The sequence below is a fragment of the Molothrus ater genome, chromosome 3 (assembly GCF_012460135.2).
Source record: "Molothrus ater isolate BHLD 08-10-18 breed brown headed cowbird chromosome 3, BPBGC_Mater_1.1, whole genome shotgun sequence".
In the NCBI taxonomy this organism is placed as follows: Eukaryota; Metazoa; Chordata; class Aves; order Passeriformes; family Icteridae; genus Molothrus; species Molothrus ater.
The window spans coordinates 52,540,493-52,559,729 of NC_050480.2; the positions used below are offsets into that span (position 1 = coordinate 52,540,493).

The 19,237-nt window shown below is 39.1% G+C and overlaps 1 protein-coding gene across 1 annotated transcript in view; it reads right to left on the reverse strand.

The window, feature by feature from the left end:
* SYTL3 (synaptotagmin like 3) overlaps positions 1-19,237 on the reverse strand; it is a 29,630-nt gene that overhangs the window by 2,644 nt on the left and 7,749 nt on the right. Inside the window, 10 exon segments of the mRNA XM_036380639.1 lie at positions 1,196-1,292; positions 1,510-1,677; positions 3,841-3,943; positions 6,105-6,283; positions 8,992-9,135; positions 12,630-12,754; positions 16,090-16,162; positions 16,445-16,450; positions 17,058-17,118; positions 18,532-18,583. Coding sequence (XP_036236532.1) covers positions 1,196-1,292; positions 1,510-1,677; positions 3,841-3,943; positions 6,105-6,283; positions 8,992-9,135; positions 12,630-12,754; positions 16,090-16,162; positions 16,445-16,450; positions 17,058-17,118; positions 18,532-18,583 — 1,008 coding nt within the window.

The following is a 19,237-nucleotide window of genomic DNA, read 5'->3' on the forward strand; positions in this document are numbered from 1 at the left end:
ATAGCTTAAGATGCTGCTAAAAGCAAGCAGGTGAATGCCTAAGTGGCACTACTGAGATAAGGAGTCATAAGGCTGGACTAGGAACATTTCAAAGATTTGAATGTTTGTACAGTGAATGATTCACACACAAAGCAAACCAAGCAGTGAGTAGCAGGCTGCTTTGTGATCCCTGTTCCAAAGACAAAGCTTTCTGTTGTTTGTGAAAAGCAAATAAAGGGCAGTACACACAGAAGCATTTCTCTGGAATAGTCAGAAGCAGTGGAGAAAGCCAAAGCCATGGTGTGGTACTGCTCCACTCACAGCTCAAGGCACAGAGCAGACCTAAAAACACAGGCCTGCATAGGGAAGAACAACAGAATACACAGAGTTGGTAACTTTGGGGTCATTTGGAAAGCAAAGGGAACAAAAATAACAAAACAGTTAATTAGAGATTCCTATTGGTCTCTACCTGTTGCTGTGGTCCTGACACAGAGAGCACTACTGGAGCTCTGAATGTCTGTACACCTCACTGAGGTCTAGGGAGGTAAGGAAAAGGAGGTTTTCCTATCCCTCCCTCCCAAAGTGTTTGTTTCACTCCAGCAGCACGTGCTTGCTCTTAGTGTACCTTACAAGTTTTCATTACTAGAAACTGAATCTTGACTATACATTTTGAACCTAACACCTTTCAAGTGAAACAATTTCCCTAAGATGAGACCACGGGTGCTGGTCTGGTATCCTTGTAGATACTTCCCTTCCAAATTTTCCCCAAATTGGCAGTCTCTGCCCTTGGACAGCAGAACTGCTGTTTCAACTGCAGAATAACCTCTACTGGTAACATCATGACAGGCACAAGTTTGGAAAACAGCTGGATGCAACATACTGCTGCCATTATAATGTACGACTTTTGTTGGCATTAAAAAGAACAAATATAAAAAGCTTGAAAATCTTTTGATTCTAAATAGTCTAAGATATAAAACACCACAAAGCACCATTTGCCTGTAGCTGTTAAAAAACCTATACAGGAATATTACATGGACACTTTGCCTGTCCTTCATTGATGTCAGTTCTTTTCTAGCCAAGGAATTCACAGAATCATTTATGTTGGAAAAGACCTCTAAGATCATTAGAGGATCTGTTAATTAGGATCTTGAGCAACTAAATCATTAGGATCATAGAGCAACTGTTAAGCAGTTGTGCATGCCAAAATATTTTATACCTTCAGACTGGAGGTTCTGACACTGGGCTGGTACCGACAGCCTTGCAGACACGAGGAGTTCAGCACTGTACTGGATAAGATCTTCAGGCTTCTCAAGCTGAAGAAAGGGACACACAGGAGTCTGCATTACTGCAATCATTCTCACAGCTTATTCTCACATCTTTCTCACAGCTTAGTTGTGTTGCCAACACATCTTGCTAATGGGCTGGATTGACAGCACCTTCCCCTCAATGATCTCATAGGGGTGATCTTTCTCACAGCTTTCACCACATCTTGCTCTTAAGGTACAATTAAGCACAAAAACTTGGGATCACCTTGGGTTTGAGTGGGTACCAGTCAAACTGCATCGAGTCCTCTTCAAAATTCCATGCTGCCAGGGGAATCAACACTTCCCCCAAAAACACCCTGTATTTGAGAGCTCCTGCATGCCACACAGAGATCTGAAGCTGCCGACTTCTCAGCTGGGAGTGTTCAATCTTGTACTAGAAAGACAAACACCATTTACAGAGCAATGCACAGGATGAATGCAGCCCAAGCTCATGACCTGCTCCCAGGAAACCCAGTCACAGCATGACTGAAGGCCTCTGGATGCAGACAGAGCCATGTTGTCTGACTGTGCTGTGCAATCTGAAAAAAATCTAACTACCTATATATTATACATGCTGAATAATGCTCATTCAAATAGGAAACAACATTCCAGGAATACCTTGACCTGCCTTGCTAAAGTTTTGGATTATAAATTCAAATAACTCTTGACCATTTTTGCTGGGGTTTTGGGGTTTGGTCTTTTGGGTTTTTTGTTTTGGTTTTTTTGTTTCCTTTTTTTGTTTGGGAGGAGTCTTGGGAGTTGTGGGTTTTGGGTTTGTTTGGGTTCTTGGGTTTCTTGTTTGTGTGCTTCATTTATATACATATATATGTTTATACATATATATATTTCTGTTTATACTCCCAGCAGAATGTGGATGGTTCTTAAATTCCCATTCTGGTCAGTGGACATCTACTTAAAGCAGTCAGCAGGGGCAAGGAAGTAATTCATCTGATGACTAATGAAATCCTTGATCCACTCTCCAAACATAGTTAGAGCCCTTTGAGACACTGCTGGGTATCTAATACACCCCCTGAGACTGCCAAACCCAGCCCACAGGTGACCTGCATGGAAAGCTGGAGGCAATGGCACAGGCAAGGAAATCAGTACCCATATTTAAGCTGCTGAATCACAAGCTGGGTGTGGGCTCTGTGGCTCATCACCCTGAGTCACCCTGGGCTCCAGGGACTCCCAAGAGCTCTCACACAGCCCTCACACATGCAGCTACCTCCAAATGCAGGTGCCTTAACCTGCAGCTGAATCCCACCCAGTTGGATGTCAGTGTCATGCTGGAGCTCACCTGCAGCAGTGCTATGCACTTTTGACCATTTCTGCTACTTTGGATAAACTAATAATTAAACTATTTTTAAATATTTCTAAGTGAACACCTTTAAAGTTTATGTAGCCAGCTCAGGCATGGCTCTCACTCTGCTTAATCACTTCTGCATGACTGGCCTTGAAAAACTACTATAAAATTAGGACCAGTGATTTCAACTTCTGGCCATTTTTTCTGCCAGTTTAAACACTACAGACAGGGCTTTGGGCTGTATAAGGATCACATACATTACAAAAATCCTTTTATGTTATTATCAAACTTTAACTATTGTCTTTACAAACATTTTGCTTGTTTCACTCACTATTGATTCTTGATGTTCACTCACCCCAAGAGTTGGGGGTAACACTAAAACTTTTGTGTAGTTCAAGAAGCAACACAAGTTTGCCTCTCCACTAACTTTGCCTCATATCTCTTCCAAGACAATATATTACTGAAGAACTCACCATCTTATGTTCCTACTGCAGCTTGCCAAAGCACACACACACACCAAAATGGTTTACAGTGACCTGAATACAGAAGTGGAGCTGGGAAAGCTGGGAACAACCAAACTAAGGCAGGCTCTCCTGGCTGACAGCACTCAGCTTTGTATTTAATGAGGTGTCTGGGAAGTAAGAATAATGATTCCTGTTTCCTATACACAATTCTAACAAGGATGCAAGAAGCAATACTGAAAGGCATTAAGGAGTTGAAATCATAACTACTCTTCTCTACTGGGATAATTAATGTTTGAAATGAGACAGTACAAAGAAAGAGCCTGGCATCAGCTGCAGAGGGAAAAGGAAGGAGACATTGTTGAGAGATGGTGGATTTCAGCTGGGACACAGATAAATGTGAATGGAGAGACACGTCCAGGGGCACTGACCAAAGGGGTATCACTTGAAAAGGATATTTGTGTAAAATTCCAACTGTTCTCCAATACACTCAGTTTCTGAATGTACAAGAAAAAGCATCTATGGAAGACACTTTGCTTTTGCCACGTGGTAAATCAGACCAATACTGGTATTCACTAAAAGTACTTTCTTGGACAAAGGCAGACTTCTCTAATGGTTTGCAATTTACTGTTGCAGCTCCAAAAGCAACTCTCTCTTATTTAGACTGAAAATCCATAACTTTTAAACTTATTCTTTTCAATGGTTCCTAAATTTGTCCCATCAGGTCAGTTCAGAACATGCAGGATTGTACCATGGAAATGCACACTTAGCAGCATGGGATTGCAAACCATACCTTCAAAGTCTCATCAAACTCTGGATCCACCGTGTTCTTTTTGACAGCTGTCTTCCTCTTGCTCCAAGGAGACTTATCAGGAAGTAAATAAACCTTCACATACCTTGGAGATAAAGATACATGGAAAGTGATCAGAAGGAGCAGGGAGGATCAAATGAAAAAAAACAATTAGATGAGAGGAGATTTTTCTTCATTCTTAAGCAACTTTATTGACTTTGGAAGTTCCCAAGCAATAAAATGGCAAAATATTATTTATATATTTTCTCAATATCCTTGTGGATATTCAGCTATCTTTGTGTACCATCCAGCTAATGTGTTTCAATTCCATTGTAGTCGGGGAGGGATTAAGATCTGAATAGGAATCCTCTTGTCATTCTCTTGGCCTCTGATAAAGCAGTCCCCTAAAGAAGTCACCTTGTCAGTTGTAGTGAAAGCTTTATGATAAAAATAAACAGCATATTATGTGCTCAAAGGAAAAATGTAAACTCAATCAACTTCAGAATCACTGCTACTTGTACCCCAACATTCATGAAGAAAATCTCATCTTCACATCAGGTAAACAATACAGAATAACTCAGAGGTCTTACAAATGCTAATTATTCTAACAGCCACTAGAACAAAAATGCGAGATTGTCTCAAGGGCTCAGAATTGCCCTGACATTGATTCAAGAAAAACCAGGCAAAAAAAATTTCTGGAAGCTGAGTTGGACCAATATCAAGCACCAATGATTCATACCCAAAGTTTCTCAAGTGTAGGTCAAGCAAACACTAATACTTAAATATTTCCCTTAATATCAGTTCACTGGCCTGTACTTGTGTTATGGCTTCAAAACTAAAGAATTTCAGCAATAGAGAGTGCTTCTAGCCTGTCAGGGAAAGGAGCAGCTGTTTACACAATACAAAACATTTTTAACTGTACTTAAACATATTTCAGATATTATGATTTAAACTAATTTTAAAAGACCCTCTTGATTAACTTACTGGGCAAATAAATCAGCTGTATCTCATATCATCAATGCAGAACTTACACATATTCCCTATTTTTTCCAAATTGATCCATAGGTAAAGCTAGTTTTTAAAATATACAGGTACTAGAAGATTTAGCCTCTTGTTCTATGAGCCCAGATCATTTTAATTAAAACATAGCCAGCCAGACTTCAAACCAGCAAATAAACTAAATAATTAATCAGGTTTTAACATCAGTTAAAAGCCTGCTTTTCAGCAAGCATGTCAAATAAGTGTGCTGCACTTTTTCATCTGGCTTGGAAACCAACAGAGATATATAAATATATACCCATAGAGAACATTACTGCACAGCACTTCCCTCATTGCCTTTCAGGCTTCCTGCAACTGTTTGCCTGGCTTAATTACCAGGGGACTTAGAGGACCTTGACCCACTTCTGAAGTGCTCCAAACAGCCCTTCTCCACAGGCTGCTCTTCCAGCAAGGAAGAGCTCATCACCAAGCTTGTCTTTATAAATATTCTCTGGAAGATCTGCACAAAATCTATTGTCCTTCTAGGTGAAGGTGACTGCAAGTCCACAATTCCAACGTGGGCCCTCAAATGATCAAACATGGTGAGACAGCAGGGGCAAGAACAGGTAGTCAGGGATTCTACCTGGTCATTTTCTGTCAGTGGTTACTGCATGGTCAGAGAGAACTGTTTAGTGATAAACAGAGAAATCACCAAGGCTTAATTATCCCACCAAGATTTTCTGTGGCATGTTTTATGCACAGAAATATCTACTTCTTCCTCTTAAAATGGTGCATAATTATTAAACAGCTTTAGATTTTAAAAATATGTTGTAGCAGCTGAAATGTTTCCAGAAGATGGAAGAAATGTTATCAGAGAAGATGGAAGCACCCAAGCAGTATAGCAATCACCCAGTGACCCACAATGGGTCAGCAGATGAATTAGAAACAGGACATCTCACGTTTCAGCCACAACTTAGGAATTAAAAACTGAACAGCTATTCCTGAGGCCAAAAGGTACTCACCAGCAACACACATCCACAGCTGCCTGCTCACAGGCAGGGAAAGAGAATTCCTAGCAGAAAATGGTCAGAATGGAACGGGAACAGGTATGAAACCTCTTTGTCTTGCAGTGTGCATCTGTACAAAGGGTTGGTGTGTATGTTGGATGTTCTGAAGGTGCCAGTATTGCATACAATCATACATAAATCCATTTCACTCAGAACATGCATCAGTATTGTAAAAACCAGAATGTTTTCCTTATGTTCCTTCTTCTCTACAAAAATACTTACGGGTTACACTTTTTTCTCTTCTCCTCTCCATAAGCCAGGCTCTTGCATCCCTTGATGCAGATTTCCAAGATGCAAGCTCTGAAGTTGTACTTTAAGGCAAACTCTATTTCTCCTGTGATGTTAGCCTTGCCAAAATTTCCAGACTCAGTGCAAGTGCTGCTAAGACTATACAAACTCCCCTAAGAAAAGACAAACTTGTAAAAGCAGCTTCAGATCAAACAGGACAAAACATTTATTGCCCTCAGTAGTATCTTTACAGATATCACTGGAAAGCTACTGCAATTCATGAAATTTAGGGTAATCTTTATAAAACATTCCATTGCTTCCATAACATCCCTGAAAATCACAACTGTAATTACAATTCTACTGCTTTGCCCTCTTCTCTTCAGTAAACTTTCTAGGCTGAGAAAATGCTTTAAGTAACTTCTGGATCTAGAAACTGTTTCCAAATAAAACTGCTATGTTGCTTCCCATGAGAAAAATGGGCTAAGTACTTGAAAGAGAGTAAAAATACCCTCTGAAATCTAAAAACATTAAAAAACCCACATTGAATTAGACGTTTTTAATACATAGCTCATAGTAGGGTACACTACCAAGACATTTGGTTCTACCATGTATTAGAGGAAATACCAAAGTGGCCTGTACTTCCAGTAAAAATGGTCCACAAGATGTCCCAATTCCATATTAAAATTATGTATTCTGTATTGCAGACCATTCAGGAGAGATTAAAACATTCTTCCAGCTGTTGTATGTAGGTGCATAAAGATGTTCCCTAGCTGAGCTCAGCCACTTTGTTCTCTTTCATTTGCTTCCACCTTTGGGACAAAGGTTTGGATGCTTTACATGTGTGAATGGACCATACATAAAGAGCACTTGTGTCTAGCATTGACAGAAGGCAGGACACTGCAAAGCAGGAAGAGATCAATCTTTTGTATGGTCCAGCCCACACAAGTAACTCTATTGCCTTCACCTTAACAAATTATCAACTCAGAACAGTTTGATCTCCATTCATTTATAATGATATTCTTTAAGGTGAGCCCTAGAAACTTTTTACACAGCATTTGTCACGAAGGCACCACTGTTGTAATCAGTTTCTCAGCAACACTGCCCTAGATTGCTAAGATATCTGTGTTAGATCACTCCTCCCCCTGAAAATAAACACCAACCCACACAGGACTGGTTGGCCAAGGAGTTCTGCATTGCACAACCCAGCAGCTACAAGTGCAAAGCAGTGTTTGCAAGATCGTATCTCTCTGCTGTGGAGATGCTTTTCTTCCTTTGTACAGCATGAAAATACTCATTTCACACGAAGGGATTTATTAGATTAAAGAGGCTATCTGCTCTCTCTTTTCAGCTCTAAGCAACACACACATGTCAAAAGAAGGGTCGGAGTGCTTACTGAGGAAGTCAAAAGACTGTTTTGACTCGATGCTTGTCACAAATAATGTTGCTCCCTTCACAAGAAGTGTATCAGTGTAATCAGTCTAACTTGCAGCTTTGTTCAGCTCTGCACTTTCATTCCTGAACATATTTTTATTCACCAGACCAGAAAATGTTTTTTTTCCACCAAAATCTATTATGGCAATGGAATGCAAACAGTTCTGTCCTAAGCTCATATGTCCCAAAACAAAATCTGTGAAAGCCTCTCATATGTATTCCACAGAACACCCTATTTATTTAGGAAGGCTGGATAGGTGTTATGATTAATGATGTTTGGACTGAATATCACTACATATGTCTCCCACCTGATCAGGCATCCCACACATTTTATGTGGAAGTCATCACTTTAGGTTCAGTGAGCAGGGATTTAGCAATGACTTAACGTATTGTACTTCTGCTGGCATGGCTGGGAGCAATGCCATCTGATGTTCTGGAAGATACATTTTTTATGGAGTGTCCTTCAACATCCAACAATTACCCATAAAGAGAAAGTTAATGGATTTTGACCTCCACCTTTATAAGACAGCAGAAAATATTTCAGTTTTAAGACTGAGCTTTCTGTAGCCCAGCTCAAATGGTTGTCATTAGAAGCACAAATGTAACAAAAACTGTTTTCCATTTGTCAGCTTAACACCTTAGACTCCCCAGTGTAATGAACTACAAGAGAGCACCTAGGTCCCTGTGTGTGTTTCTGCTTCTCTGTCAAGTGAGCAGCCTGATTTAACTGTCCCTAAGCCATTTGAGTTCCCTTCTTTACAAGATCAGTCAGGAATTCTTTGGATACTTCACCTTGCTTAACCTCATCACTAATAGATAGAAATTAGCTTCCACAGTTAATCACAGAGGCTTGAAAGCACTGTGCTGAATTCATTTATAACCAGCTTCCTTCTCTCTCATTTGCAGTATTCAAAATGCCATCCAACAGAGGATGATTCAATGTCATCCCCTAAGCCTATGAACTGCTCCCCTGGCTTCCATCACTGTCAGTTTCCTCTTCATTCACTGGCATTCTGACATTTGAATTTCCACTGACATTTCCAATACCACAGTTCCTGCAGATTGACAAAACCCTTCTGGTAAATGAAGCTTGAAGAGAAAAAGCCAGATACTAGGTGAGAAAGTACCACATTCATAATCCCAATCCTAATTATCAAATGGGAAGAATATTAGCTGCATTTGCAAAATTCAGAAGAAGCTATTATTAATTATTCATTATCAGTGGATGATATATCCATCAATTATCCATTATTAATTTGCCTCATGCTTCAAAAGGTTCACAGTGTTACTATGAGGACTGTGCCAAAGGCATCAGTCTTTCATCAGATACAAACTCAAATGCAATTCTTCCTTCATTTTGTGATATAATCCAAAATACACCAACATTCTGCACAAGCTTTTCTATCAGTTCCCTTTAAACCTCTTCTGTTGGGTTTCACCTTTAACTTACGTGTTTTTTGCCATCACAGAAAACTGTATCACTCATGGGACTGGTTGTTATGTCTTCTTCTTCCTTGCAACTTCTTTTGCTCTGAGTTTCACTGTCATTTCGGGCCCCAGTGATGAGCTGTTGCAGACTGGGTGTACTTTTCATCTGTAAGAAATTCAGAAAGTATTTTTTTTTTTCAATTTAAGAGAAATGTCCTGATTCAAGAATGTTATCAGAAGAAAACTCAGTAAATATCTACAACTGACTTTGATTAAGGTCATGCAAGTGGCAGACCTTCAAAGATAACGTAGCAACTTAATTTAAATGTTGATTTATAACTCTCTCAACCCAGTTAGTGGTACACTCATTATATTAATAATTTTTAAAAATCAACATACCACCAGCTAATCTAAGGGTCACAACCACAGCAATTACTAACAGCAGTCTACTAATAACACATCAAAAGTAGAAATATATTAATAAAAGTCCTTGTTAGGCCTTAACAAAACAGTAATTTTGGAAGAAAATATAATCTTGCCTCCAGGAAATTAAAAACTGTGTTTTGCAATATGTATGACACATGCCCATATTTACTTATGCAAGAATAAACATAAGTTGAAAGAGATTTGAAAATAGAAACAGACTGACAAGTTCCTTTCTCTTTGTTTATAGAAAAAGTTTAAATTTCCAAGGTGTTCTTGACTTTGCTTTGACTAAGTCCATTCACCTTTCCAATTTTCCCATGAAAACCCTGATAATTTCTGAGTTATATATCTATATATATCAATCAAAACTCCTTGAGATTTATCTTCAGCCACCTCTGTTGCCAAGAACAACAGCTAGTCGAATGAAGTGCTGAAATACAAATACATAGGGCTGGAAATATGCTCAAAATATTGGTGTTTGTGGCACACCACTTCCTGGGGATAATACAATCTATGAAAAGTATGTTGACATCTCAATGGATAGGAAAAAAGCAAAGTAAGAAATTTTACATGGTTAGGATCTAAGAAAATAACTTGTTTTAAAAAGGTGTGTAACAGATTACCTGAAATACTAAAAAGAATATAGTGTGACTGAATCAATAGCAAGGATTAGGACTTATTTGCACAAAGGAAACAGGAAAGGTGAAAGAATCCCTCCTACGCAGCAGCAGACAGCACTAGAGAATGAGGACAAGAGGTGAGATAATTCAGTGAGATTACTTCTGAAAAAAATAGGTTGTGCAAAATCTTAACCAGTCTGCTGTTACTATAGCACACAGAAATTGTGATGTCTATGAAGTGCCCTGCCTTAAGAACAGATGCAAGAACTAAGTTACCTTGTGAGAGAGAAACAGACAAAAAACGCATTCAGAATACAGTCTCAAAAAAACCCCCAAGTAAACCCAAAATAGTATTTCCTAGCAGAGAAAGTGTCTTCTGCTTTATAAAACCTGAAACACAAGCAATTTTCACTTGTTAACCAAAACATGCTGAATACATTGGATTTTAGCTTCTACTTGGATCAGAAAGACTTTGCTATTGTGCAGTACAGAACATAAGAGGGCTGACAAGGCAACACAGCTACCAGTGCTAAACTCAGCAGCAGGTCACACGAGCCCAGCCCAGCTCTCATGTCTGGTGCTGTTGCCACAGGAGAGGTAACCCACAGCTACCAATGCACCACAAACAGCTCCTGAACGTGGCACATGCCTGCTTGCTCCCCCAGTGAGGCAGGGATAGCTACACTTCCCTTAGTAAACTTAAGCATTCCAAAGATGAGAGGCCCTCAAAATCCAGATTCTACACTGGCTGGTACTTCTTGCCATTGGATTTGGTTTTTTCACTAATACTGAATTTAAGTACAATCTATTTCAATTTTAATCCAAAGGAATCAAGCTCTGCACACATCACAAATTTAGAAAACAAACTTAAGAAATAGATAGCGTCCTTGAGGCTTAAATAGTGCCCCAGTTTTAAATACTGCAAATTCAAACTTGTGGTTACTACTTGTGAAGTTACTACTTCACAGTCCTTAGAGAAAAAAACAGTTTAACAGTTTCTAAGGGGGAAAGCCACTCTTCTGATTGATGTTCTGAAAACAAAAGTTCTTTCTGGGGTGGAAATCATAACAAGTAAGATTTCAACGTGATATTTTCTTATAAATATAATTAGTTGTTTGGCAAGTGTAATTTAAAACAGGTTCTGTCTCATAACTTAAGGCATAGTTCTAGTAAGGATGTAAACAGCTACCCTTTCTAAAGGAAAACAAAGCTGAAGGGCATTCACAATAAAAAAAAAAAAATCAACATTACTTCTCACAAAACTAAAATTTTAGCTTAAATACAGTCCAGAGATCAAATGACTCAGAGAAATACCACTCTGGCACAGAAACATTGAAACTTTTTTTTTCAAAACCTGCAATGCAAAGTGTGGACCTAAATTCTAAATTTTTAAATGGGCAATTTAAAATATAATTTGGATTCTCCTACTAATTAATTTCTTAAGCCAAAGAACGCATATCCATCTTTCAAATGTGGCAGATTGATTGTGATCAGCATGCAGTGAAGCATAGTCTGAATTCACATTGCCTCCAACTGTGATGTTTTTCAATGCATTAGAGGGGCAGTGCTCTGCCTGTGGAATAAAGCTAATACCAAAGTGTGGCTTGCCACAATGAAAGCAGCACTCAGGTAACCAATAATTGTTGCCAATTCTATTGATAATTTAATTGCATACGCAAATACCAGAACTAATTTCACAGAGTTCTCAGACGTTGTTGGGCCAATTCAAACTGCCCAGTCCATGCAATTTGACATCCTGTCTCTTCCATTTATCAGCACCTAACACTTCTGAAGCAAACGAAAAAGTGCACCAGAGCTGTGAACAATGTGTGCCACAAGATCTGGCCCAAAGCAAGGGCTTTTCTCAGCATCTAATCCAGGCACTTAGCAAACCACACTGACCTCACTCAGACTAACAAGGCAATTCAGTAAGTGACCATAATGTGGAAAACTAAGTATGGACAAAGTTGAGTCACTTGAGAGCTGAAAGTGTACAAAACAAAATCTTCAGTGTAACTCTAAAACAGAAACGTGAGATCATCTTCAGCCCTGCACAATTCATAGGAAAACATTTAACTGGATTTTTCTCAAACTTCTCAAGAAAACACTGAAAGCTAGAGACTGTAACCAAAGCAAAAGGAAAAGGGAGGTTGCATAGCAACTAACAGCAATGCTTTCTCCCTGACAAGTTAAAAAATGCTCAGAAAACATCAGGATGGGTCTGGGATGGTCATAGCTTGTTTGTTCAGCACCAAAAGGGGAAGGAAGAAGACAAGACAGAGCACCTCCCTTCAGTCTAACAGTCACATAGAGCAAGTACCAATTCAACCTCAAGAGAATCTGTGAGCACCTGAGAGCAAAATGTCCCATCCTCGGCATCCTTCCCTCCCTTGTTAAAAATCCCAGCTAACATTTCAACTCTGGGCTGACATCAGTTGTACAGAATCTGTGAAAAACCTTGTGAAGAACCAGAGTTCTGACCACAGTCAGTGAACATCAGCTATGTCCTGTTCATAAAATAAAAAATTCCACTGTGCACATGATCGCTCTCACAAATGTATTTCACTCTGAGACAGCTCTTGCAGTTAGAGACTGTGTATAATAATATGGATACCCTGCTTGTAACATTGATTGCAGTGTCAGACTGGCTCCTTCTTTGCTCTCTTCTTTCCACATTCTTCCCATAATCTGTGGTTAGGACACATCTGTCAGCCATATCATTCTGGGACTTTGATATTTCTGAAGATAGAATAAAGAGAAAAGTCACTATAACAAACTCTGCAAGCAATCCTATAGATTTATAGGCTAATTCTGTAGCTTTCAAACTGTCATCCTGTATCTTTAGCATTGATCTCCTAAGAGTAAGAAACAGCTGGGAAGACAAGTGGTTGTCATATTGTATATAATTATATTTTGCCTGCCTAAATCTTTCATGTTGTTTCAACTGGAAATTATACTCCTTGCTGCCTATCATTATAGCTGCTGCAAGGAATGGTGAGCCATCAAATACAGTTTCCTCTCAGAAGCAGCTACTACAGCTCCCATGTATAGTTTGATTTGTAAAGCAGTTTGGGTTGGTTCAGGATAAAAGCAAAATCATTACAACAATATAAAGTAACATGACAATGAGAAGTAGAAAGAAGATCATACTGGAAAATATTTAGAAATGTATCCCAAAATATGGATGAAAGGAAAGATGTTCCATACTCTGGTCCCAAACCACATATAATTTTAAGAACCTGAATAGCCTGCATTGACTTCAATAACATTATTCATATGGATAAGCTTATGTCCATATTTAAGCATCTCATTGAATTAGCACTTCAGTTACATTTAGTTTATTGGCAAATAAATCTACAGGATGATTGAACATCTGATGCCCCGCTTTTCCCTTTTATTCCTTAGTGTACACTCAGAATTTTGCTTAAAGGGAAGGGCAGCACTCATCCATGTCTTCTGAATATGAGCAGGCTTAACTGCAGATACTTTGTTGTCAACCCCAGATAGACTCTCTGAAGAATTAAAAATTTATAAGTAGCACATGAAATAGCTATCATATGTTTAATTCATACAGAAGAAATAAACACTTCTCTCACAACATGAACCTCTGTGGAGCAACCTCAGACAGCAGACAATGCAACATTATGGTATTCAAAAACAATGGCACTCAAGTGTGATTTTTAAAGACACTCTGGATTAGTTTTGTTCTTAGCAGCAATCAGTCCTCAGATGTTTACTGTACTCTGTGTACACCATTAAGGCACCATGTGACCCATTCAAAGGCAGGCTCAATTAAGCCATCTCTGTAAACGAAACCAGGTTTTTAACATACACAATGAAATCAGAGATCATAAAAGGGACTGGAATTGAGAGTTCTAATGGAATAGATACAATCTCAGGAGCTTGACCAGCAGTAGAGGCAGAAACACCAGCCTTGCCTCACACTCTCTTACAGTGAACAGGTTATTGTGTGAGAAAACACAAATGTTCAGTTTTCATATCTATTCCTCTTTTGGCTTCTCTACCCAAATATCATTAAGACTGACACTCTCTCTAGTGCCAAGGGCAATTTTTCACTGCAAATAAAACTACAACCAGTAATTCATTTTCCATTCACCAAAAGGCCACCATTGGATTACAATCTCCTCTTGCTGCCAAGCCCCCTGGAACAGGAGGCAGCAGCACAAAGGAGCAGATGTACAATGGCAGCTTTGTGCTGCACGCGCCCATCCCGCGTTCCCGCTGCGCTCAGACACGCACACACACCGCCTCCAGTGAGAGAGTCAGAGGCACAACGAGCTTCTCCAGGTCTATTTACTGCAGCACACAAGAGCTGGGTGTATTAAATACCTCTGCAAACCAGGACACCTTTATCTAGATAAGATATAGAGTACTAACTTTAGACAGTCGTGATCAAAAACATTTATCAGCACAGTACCAAGGTTTCATTGAGAAGCCATATTGTCTGAAAAAGCTGCTTTCTTAAGTCAAGAAACCCAAGTCTTTCCCTCTGTAACACTTCCTACACTTTTTTATTACTGATTTCAATGATTGCAACAGCCTGTTATTTTCTCCCAAATTAAACTGCTCCACATTAACTGAGGATGAGAGCACCTGAGTGGGGTTTCACCTGTAGCTGAACTGAGCTAACAACTTGCTTCCATCTCCCTCTGGAATGCCTGCTCTGCTCTTCTCCATCCCTGATATGGCTCCTGATCACATGGACCGGCACTCTCTGTTGTACATGTTCCAACATATATCTTACCTTGATCCCATTTAACTCACTAAAACAGCAGGAAAAGTACCTATGTGTTTTGTCTAGGTTAATGTTCTGCCCTTTAAAAGAGCTAAACCAGTTTCCAGAGGGTCCAGATGTTAATTATACCAGCATAAGGCTTGAAACAGAGAGAAAAGAAAGATGTGAGTGGAGTAGAACCTTCCTTTTGGTAGCAGGGAAATAATAAATTAGTTTGCTGCAGTCCTGACAGTTTTTACCAGTAACTCTGGGATATGGCCAGGCTTCAAACTAAGAGAAAGCCAAATAAATTACTTTGCATCCAGTTCTGTGCTGTCACTATTACTGTTTCCAGGATCTTACACCACTGTATGCTTCTCTTTAGGAGCAAATCACCATGTCTCTGCATAGCTTTAATGTGTTCTCACAGACACAACATTAAATTTGCATAGTTCAAGGAGAATAGGTCTTTAGGATGGGTGGAAGAGGCTAAAGGAAAGACCAAACAAGAACTAAAAGAAGAGCTGGGAGAAAGGCAGAAAGGCACTGAAGCCAGATTTGTTCAGGTCTAATCTCACATGTGGGGTTGTGTAAGTTGAAGCTAGTAAGAAAATACTACGTTTTGTTCAAATCCATGCAAATTTGCAAGCCCCTGTAATCTTCTTAAGGCTCAGAAGTTGTTTTCCTCTGGTCACTGATGCCTTTAATTTGTTTTTCACAAAGGCTGACTGTCCTCAGTGTAGTTAGCCTTAGAGGTGCACACACAGTCTGCATCCCTAGGAACAGCAGGCAGTGTAAGAGAATGAAAGGAACCAAAAGCATCAGAAGGGAACAGGAGTTGTCAGGATTGGAAAGCACTTAGAAATGTGCACTGAAAAATTGCACACAACTAGACTGAGAAACAGGTAGGAAGTCCTCATGAATACTGTCAGTGAATGAAAATATTAAACTCCTGTTAAATGACAGACTCTTTAACCAGGTCAGCTGGGGTTCAGCCAGATAACATGAAGATCAGAAATTGGTTATTACTCTAATATGAATTAAATATACTGGATCTGAACACCTGGTAAATGAAAAGAAAAATTACACAGTCTTTTCACATCTTTACAAGAAAGGTGCTCTGGTTTGATAGAATCAGTTTATTTAACAACTGGCAGAATACTTAAGGAAAATTAGATTTCCTGTATTATTTTTCAGGTTGGCACAACCTTGGCACTAATAGTTTCAGCCATTACTTGATAGCCTTTTTTATAACAACTTCTGGCCTAACACTGTGGCCAAAAAATCAAAACATTTGACTACAATATCTTGGAATGACAAGACAGTGAAAGCTACTTACTTTTTATATGTGTTGTGAGAGACAAAAACAAGTTTTCCACAGATTTATTAAACCTTTTAGACTCTCCAAGTTCCTGCAAATGGGAGATGCAAAGAGTAAGAAAACACAGAAGATTTGTAATTTTAAAGTTCCCATGATTACATATCTACAGACCTCATGACAGAGGGTAAAGCTGCAGCCCTTTGCTCACTTCTGTAGACAAATACATCTGAGGACATACATTGATGTATGGAAAGTAATCTTTTCAGTTCCACGGTCTTTCACATGTAACTGGAACTCCTCGCAGAAAGATCACATTGTAAGTTCATAAATACAGCTAAATTACATCAATGATTTGTGGTAAGGTATTTAATACTTTTATCTACTACAGAACAAAGAGTTTTCATCAAACTCTAGGTAAGTACATAAGAATGTTTACAGAAATGCAATGAGCTTCAAAACCAGGGCAGGGCCTGAGGATCCAGTCCAAAATTAAACAAAACAGTAATTTAGTGCAATTTCTGTGAGTTTCAAGCCATGTTCTACTATTCTGCCCACTAGAAACTGGAATGCAAAGGCAGCCATCAAATTCACTGTTTCTCACTCAGTAAGGAAAGTGACACGTGACCATTGAATGTCACAGGAACACAGGGTCCTTCAGGTTTGAGTGGAACTCAGATCTCAGTCCAGTCTTCCTGTGATGAGGCACCAAAACCAGATGCAACATTCTAACCTCAAGCAGAGTGGTTAACCACTTCCCTCAAAAACTGAAAAATAATTGAAAATGGCCCTCTTAGCCTCTAAACTTTCTCTCCCAGTACCCATGCAGCATAAAAATAATGACTAAGTAGCAAAAGGCTGCATTTATATTGCAGAGGGATGTTACAGCAGTTATTTACCACATTTCTATGGCTGACCTTTTCATATGAATGACACCCTAAGGAATGAACTTATCTGTATATTTTGCAGATACATACATTACCCATCACATTGGATCCTGCTGGTGATTCTGTGAAAGGAGGTGGAGTTGGAGGTACGACAGAAATTTTACTAGAAATTTAAGAGATAAACAGTGCAATAATTAATATATGATGCCAACAGATGAATAAATAAACCATGTCCATGCACCATATCTTCATTACCCGTGTTTCCTGCACTCTATAAAGGTCTGGGTAAACATCCTATGTCTGTAAGACCTGCAGCACAGGTTTATTGCCTGCTCTTAGGAATTAGGACTACCTTTCTACCTTCTCAATCTTGGGGTGCTCCAGGTAAAATTATTACATTAGAACTATCAGGAAGACCAAATTTAGGATAAGCTCCCTAGACTTCTATATGGCTGGGAGTATCACAGTCTGTGTCCTGAATTCTAAAACACAATTGCTGTAAAATGCACCCCATGTCTTGCTCAGAGATGTTTTCAAAAGGCAGTCATCTTTATTTACAATACTAAAAGGATCCTTCCTTGCCTGGGTTCAGAGCTGTTAAGGACCCTTTAAACATTCCTGCCATTCCATCTGTGGTAAATAGTCCTGGTCTGTGAAAAAAAAAAAATCTGCCTGATTCTCTTATCACAGCACAATCACAGATCCTAAGGCAGCTGGTGAACCTCCTTCTTCATTCTTTTTTAATTTTTACCACATCCAGGTAAGACCAAGTCTTGCTTAGGATCTTATCCAGCTGAATAGAAGTTTCTTTCTTAAGCAGCTGTGCCTTGCCAGATAATTATAATAAATTGAGAACATCTCTTCATATCTTATTTTACACAGGGCTTTGGGGGCTTTTTATGGTTGGTTTGGATTTTGGTAGTAGTTGTTGTTGCTGTTTGGTGTTGTAGTTTTTTGGTTTGGTTTATTTTAAGGCAGAGGCCTCCTTTAATAACATAATAAGCAGACTGTTACTTCATAATATATCACTGGTAATAACTTAAGTATGGTCATCTATTGCCCTCCAGTCAAAGTATTTATTCATTATAAACAAGATTTTAAATTTTTTTTAAGTTTGGTAAGTGGAAGTATCTAACTTCTTGTCTACTATTTATTCTAAAACTATCATATCAGCAATATTTCCCATTGAATAAATAACGATGCTGTTATGACACCCAGAAAATAACTTTCATTTACAATAATTTAAAAGTATTTGGCAAATTTAACAGATAATTGTATAAATAGTTATGCAAAAAATATAAGCAGATAAAACAAAGATAATGCACATCCCTTCATTTCAAGGAAGACACTATTATTCCAAACATGGTACTTACTCTCTGTTGTATGTGAGACCTATTCTGTGGATTGCCGACAGCTAAAAGTGAAAATTTTTCTATGCTTTTATCATTTGAACTCCAAAAGTATTGATTCTTCTTCATAATAAAGGAATACAAACTACTAGTTGGTTTATAACAAAATATATCACCCATACAAATTCGCAGTGTCCCAGGACTGTTTGTCCTTTTACGAGTCTTACCTCAGATTCTGGTAAGATTCCAAGAGCTTTGCACCAACTGTTTCACGTCTGCCTACGAAGGAGGGAAAAAAACCCAGATAATTTAGTAGCAACATCAGTTACTTATGCCTGTATAACACTTTTTAAAATCAGCGCCTTTCAGGAACTGGCCTGTGCTTACACAAGTCAGGAATGAAGTCAATTCCCAGCTAATGCATCAGCACACGGGCCAAGCAACACACAAGTCTCTCCTGCATCTCACACCATACCATGATTCCACCCTCCCCTGTTGCAGGTGACACACAGATGAACTCTTCACAAATGCTAAGGACAATCACACAGAGATGCCAACATGCCCATTCCTAGGTTGCTAAGGGCTGTCAGCCTCCCAGGATCTAGGAGGCAGGTGGTGCATGAGCCCACTGCGCCAAAGCACACTTCAGCCACAAAACTCAAACACTAAGGGAAGCATGAAAATGTCCACAAGAACAGGCACATGGTCAACTCTTGCACCTCGTGAATTTTTTTTTCGCTCTTCCTACCAGAGACCTGAGCAATGACGAAAATGCTTGACTAGCTCACAAACATGAGAGCCTTTGCTAAGAGCATCCCTGCAGGGAAACAGCAGCCATGGCACATCCCTGAGCTGAGCAGCCACAGGATGTGAAGACACCAAGGAGCAAAAGCTCCATCAAGCACCAACAATGAAGACTCATAAAACTGTCAT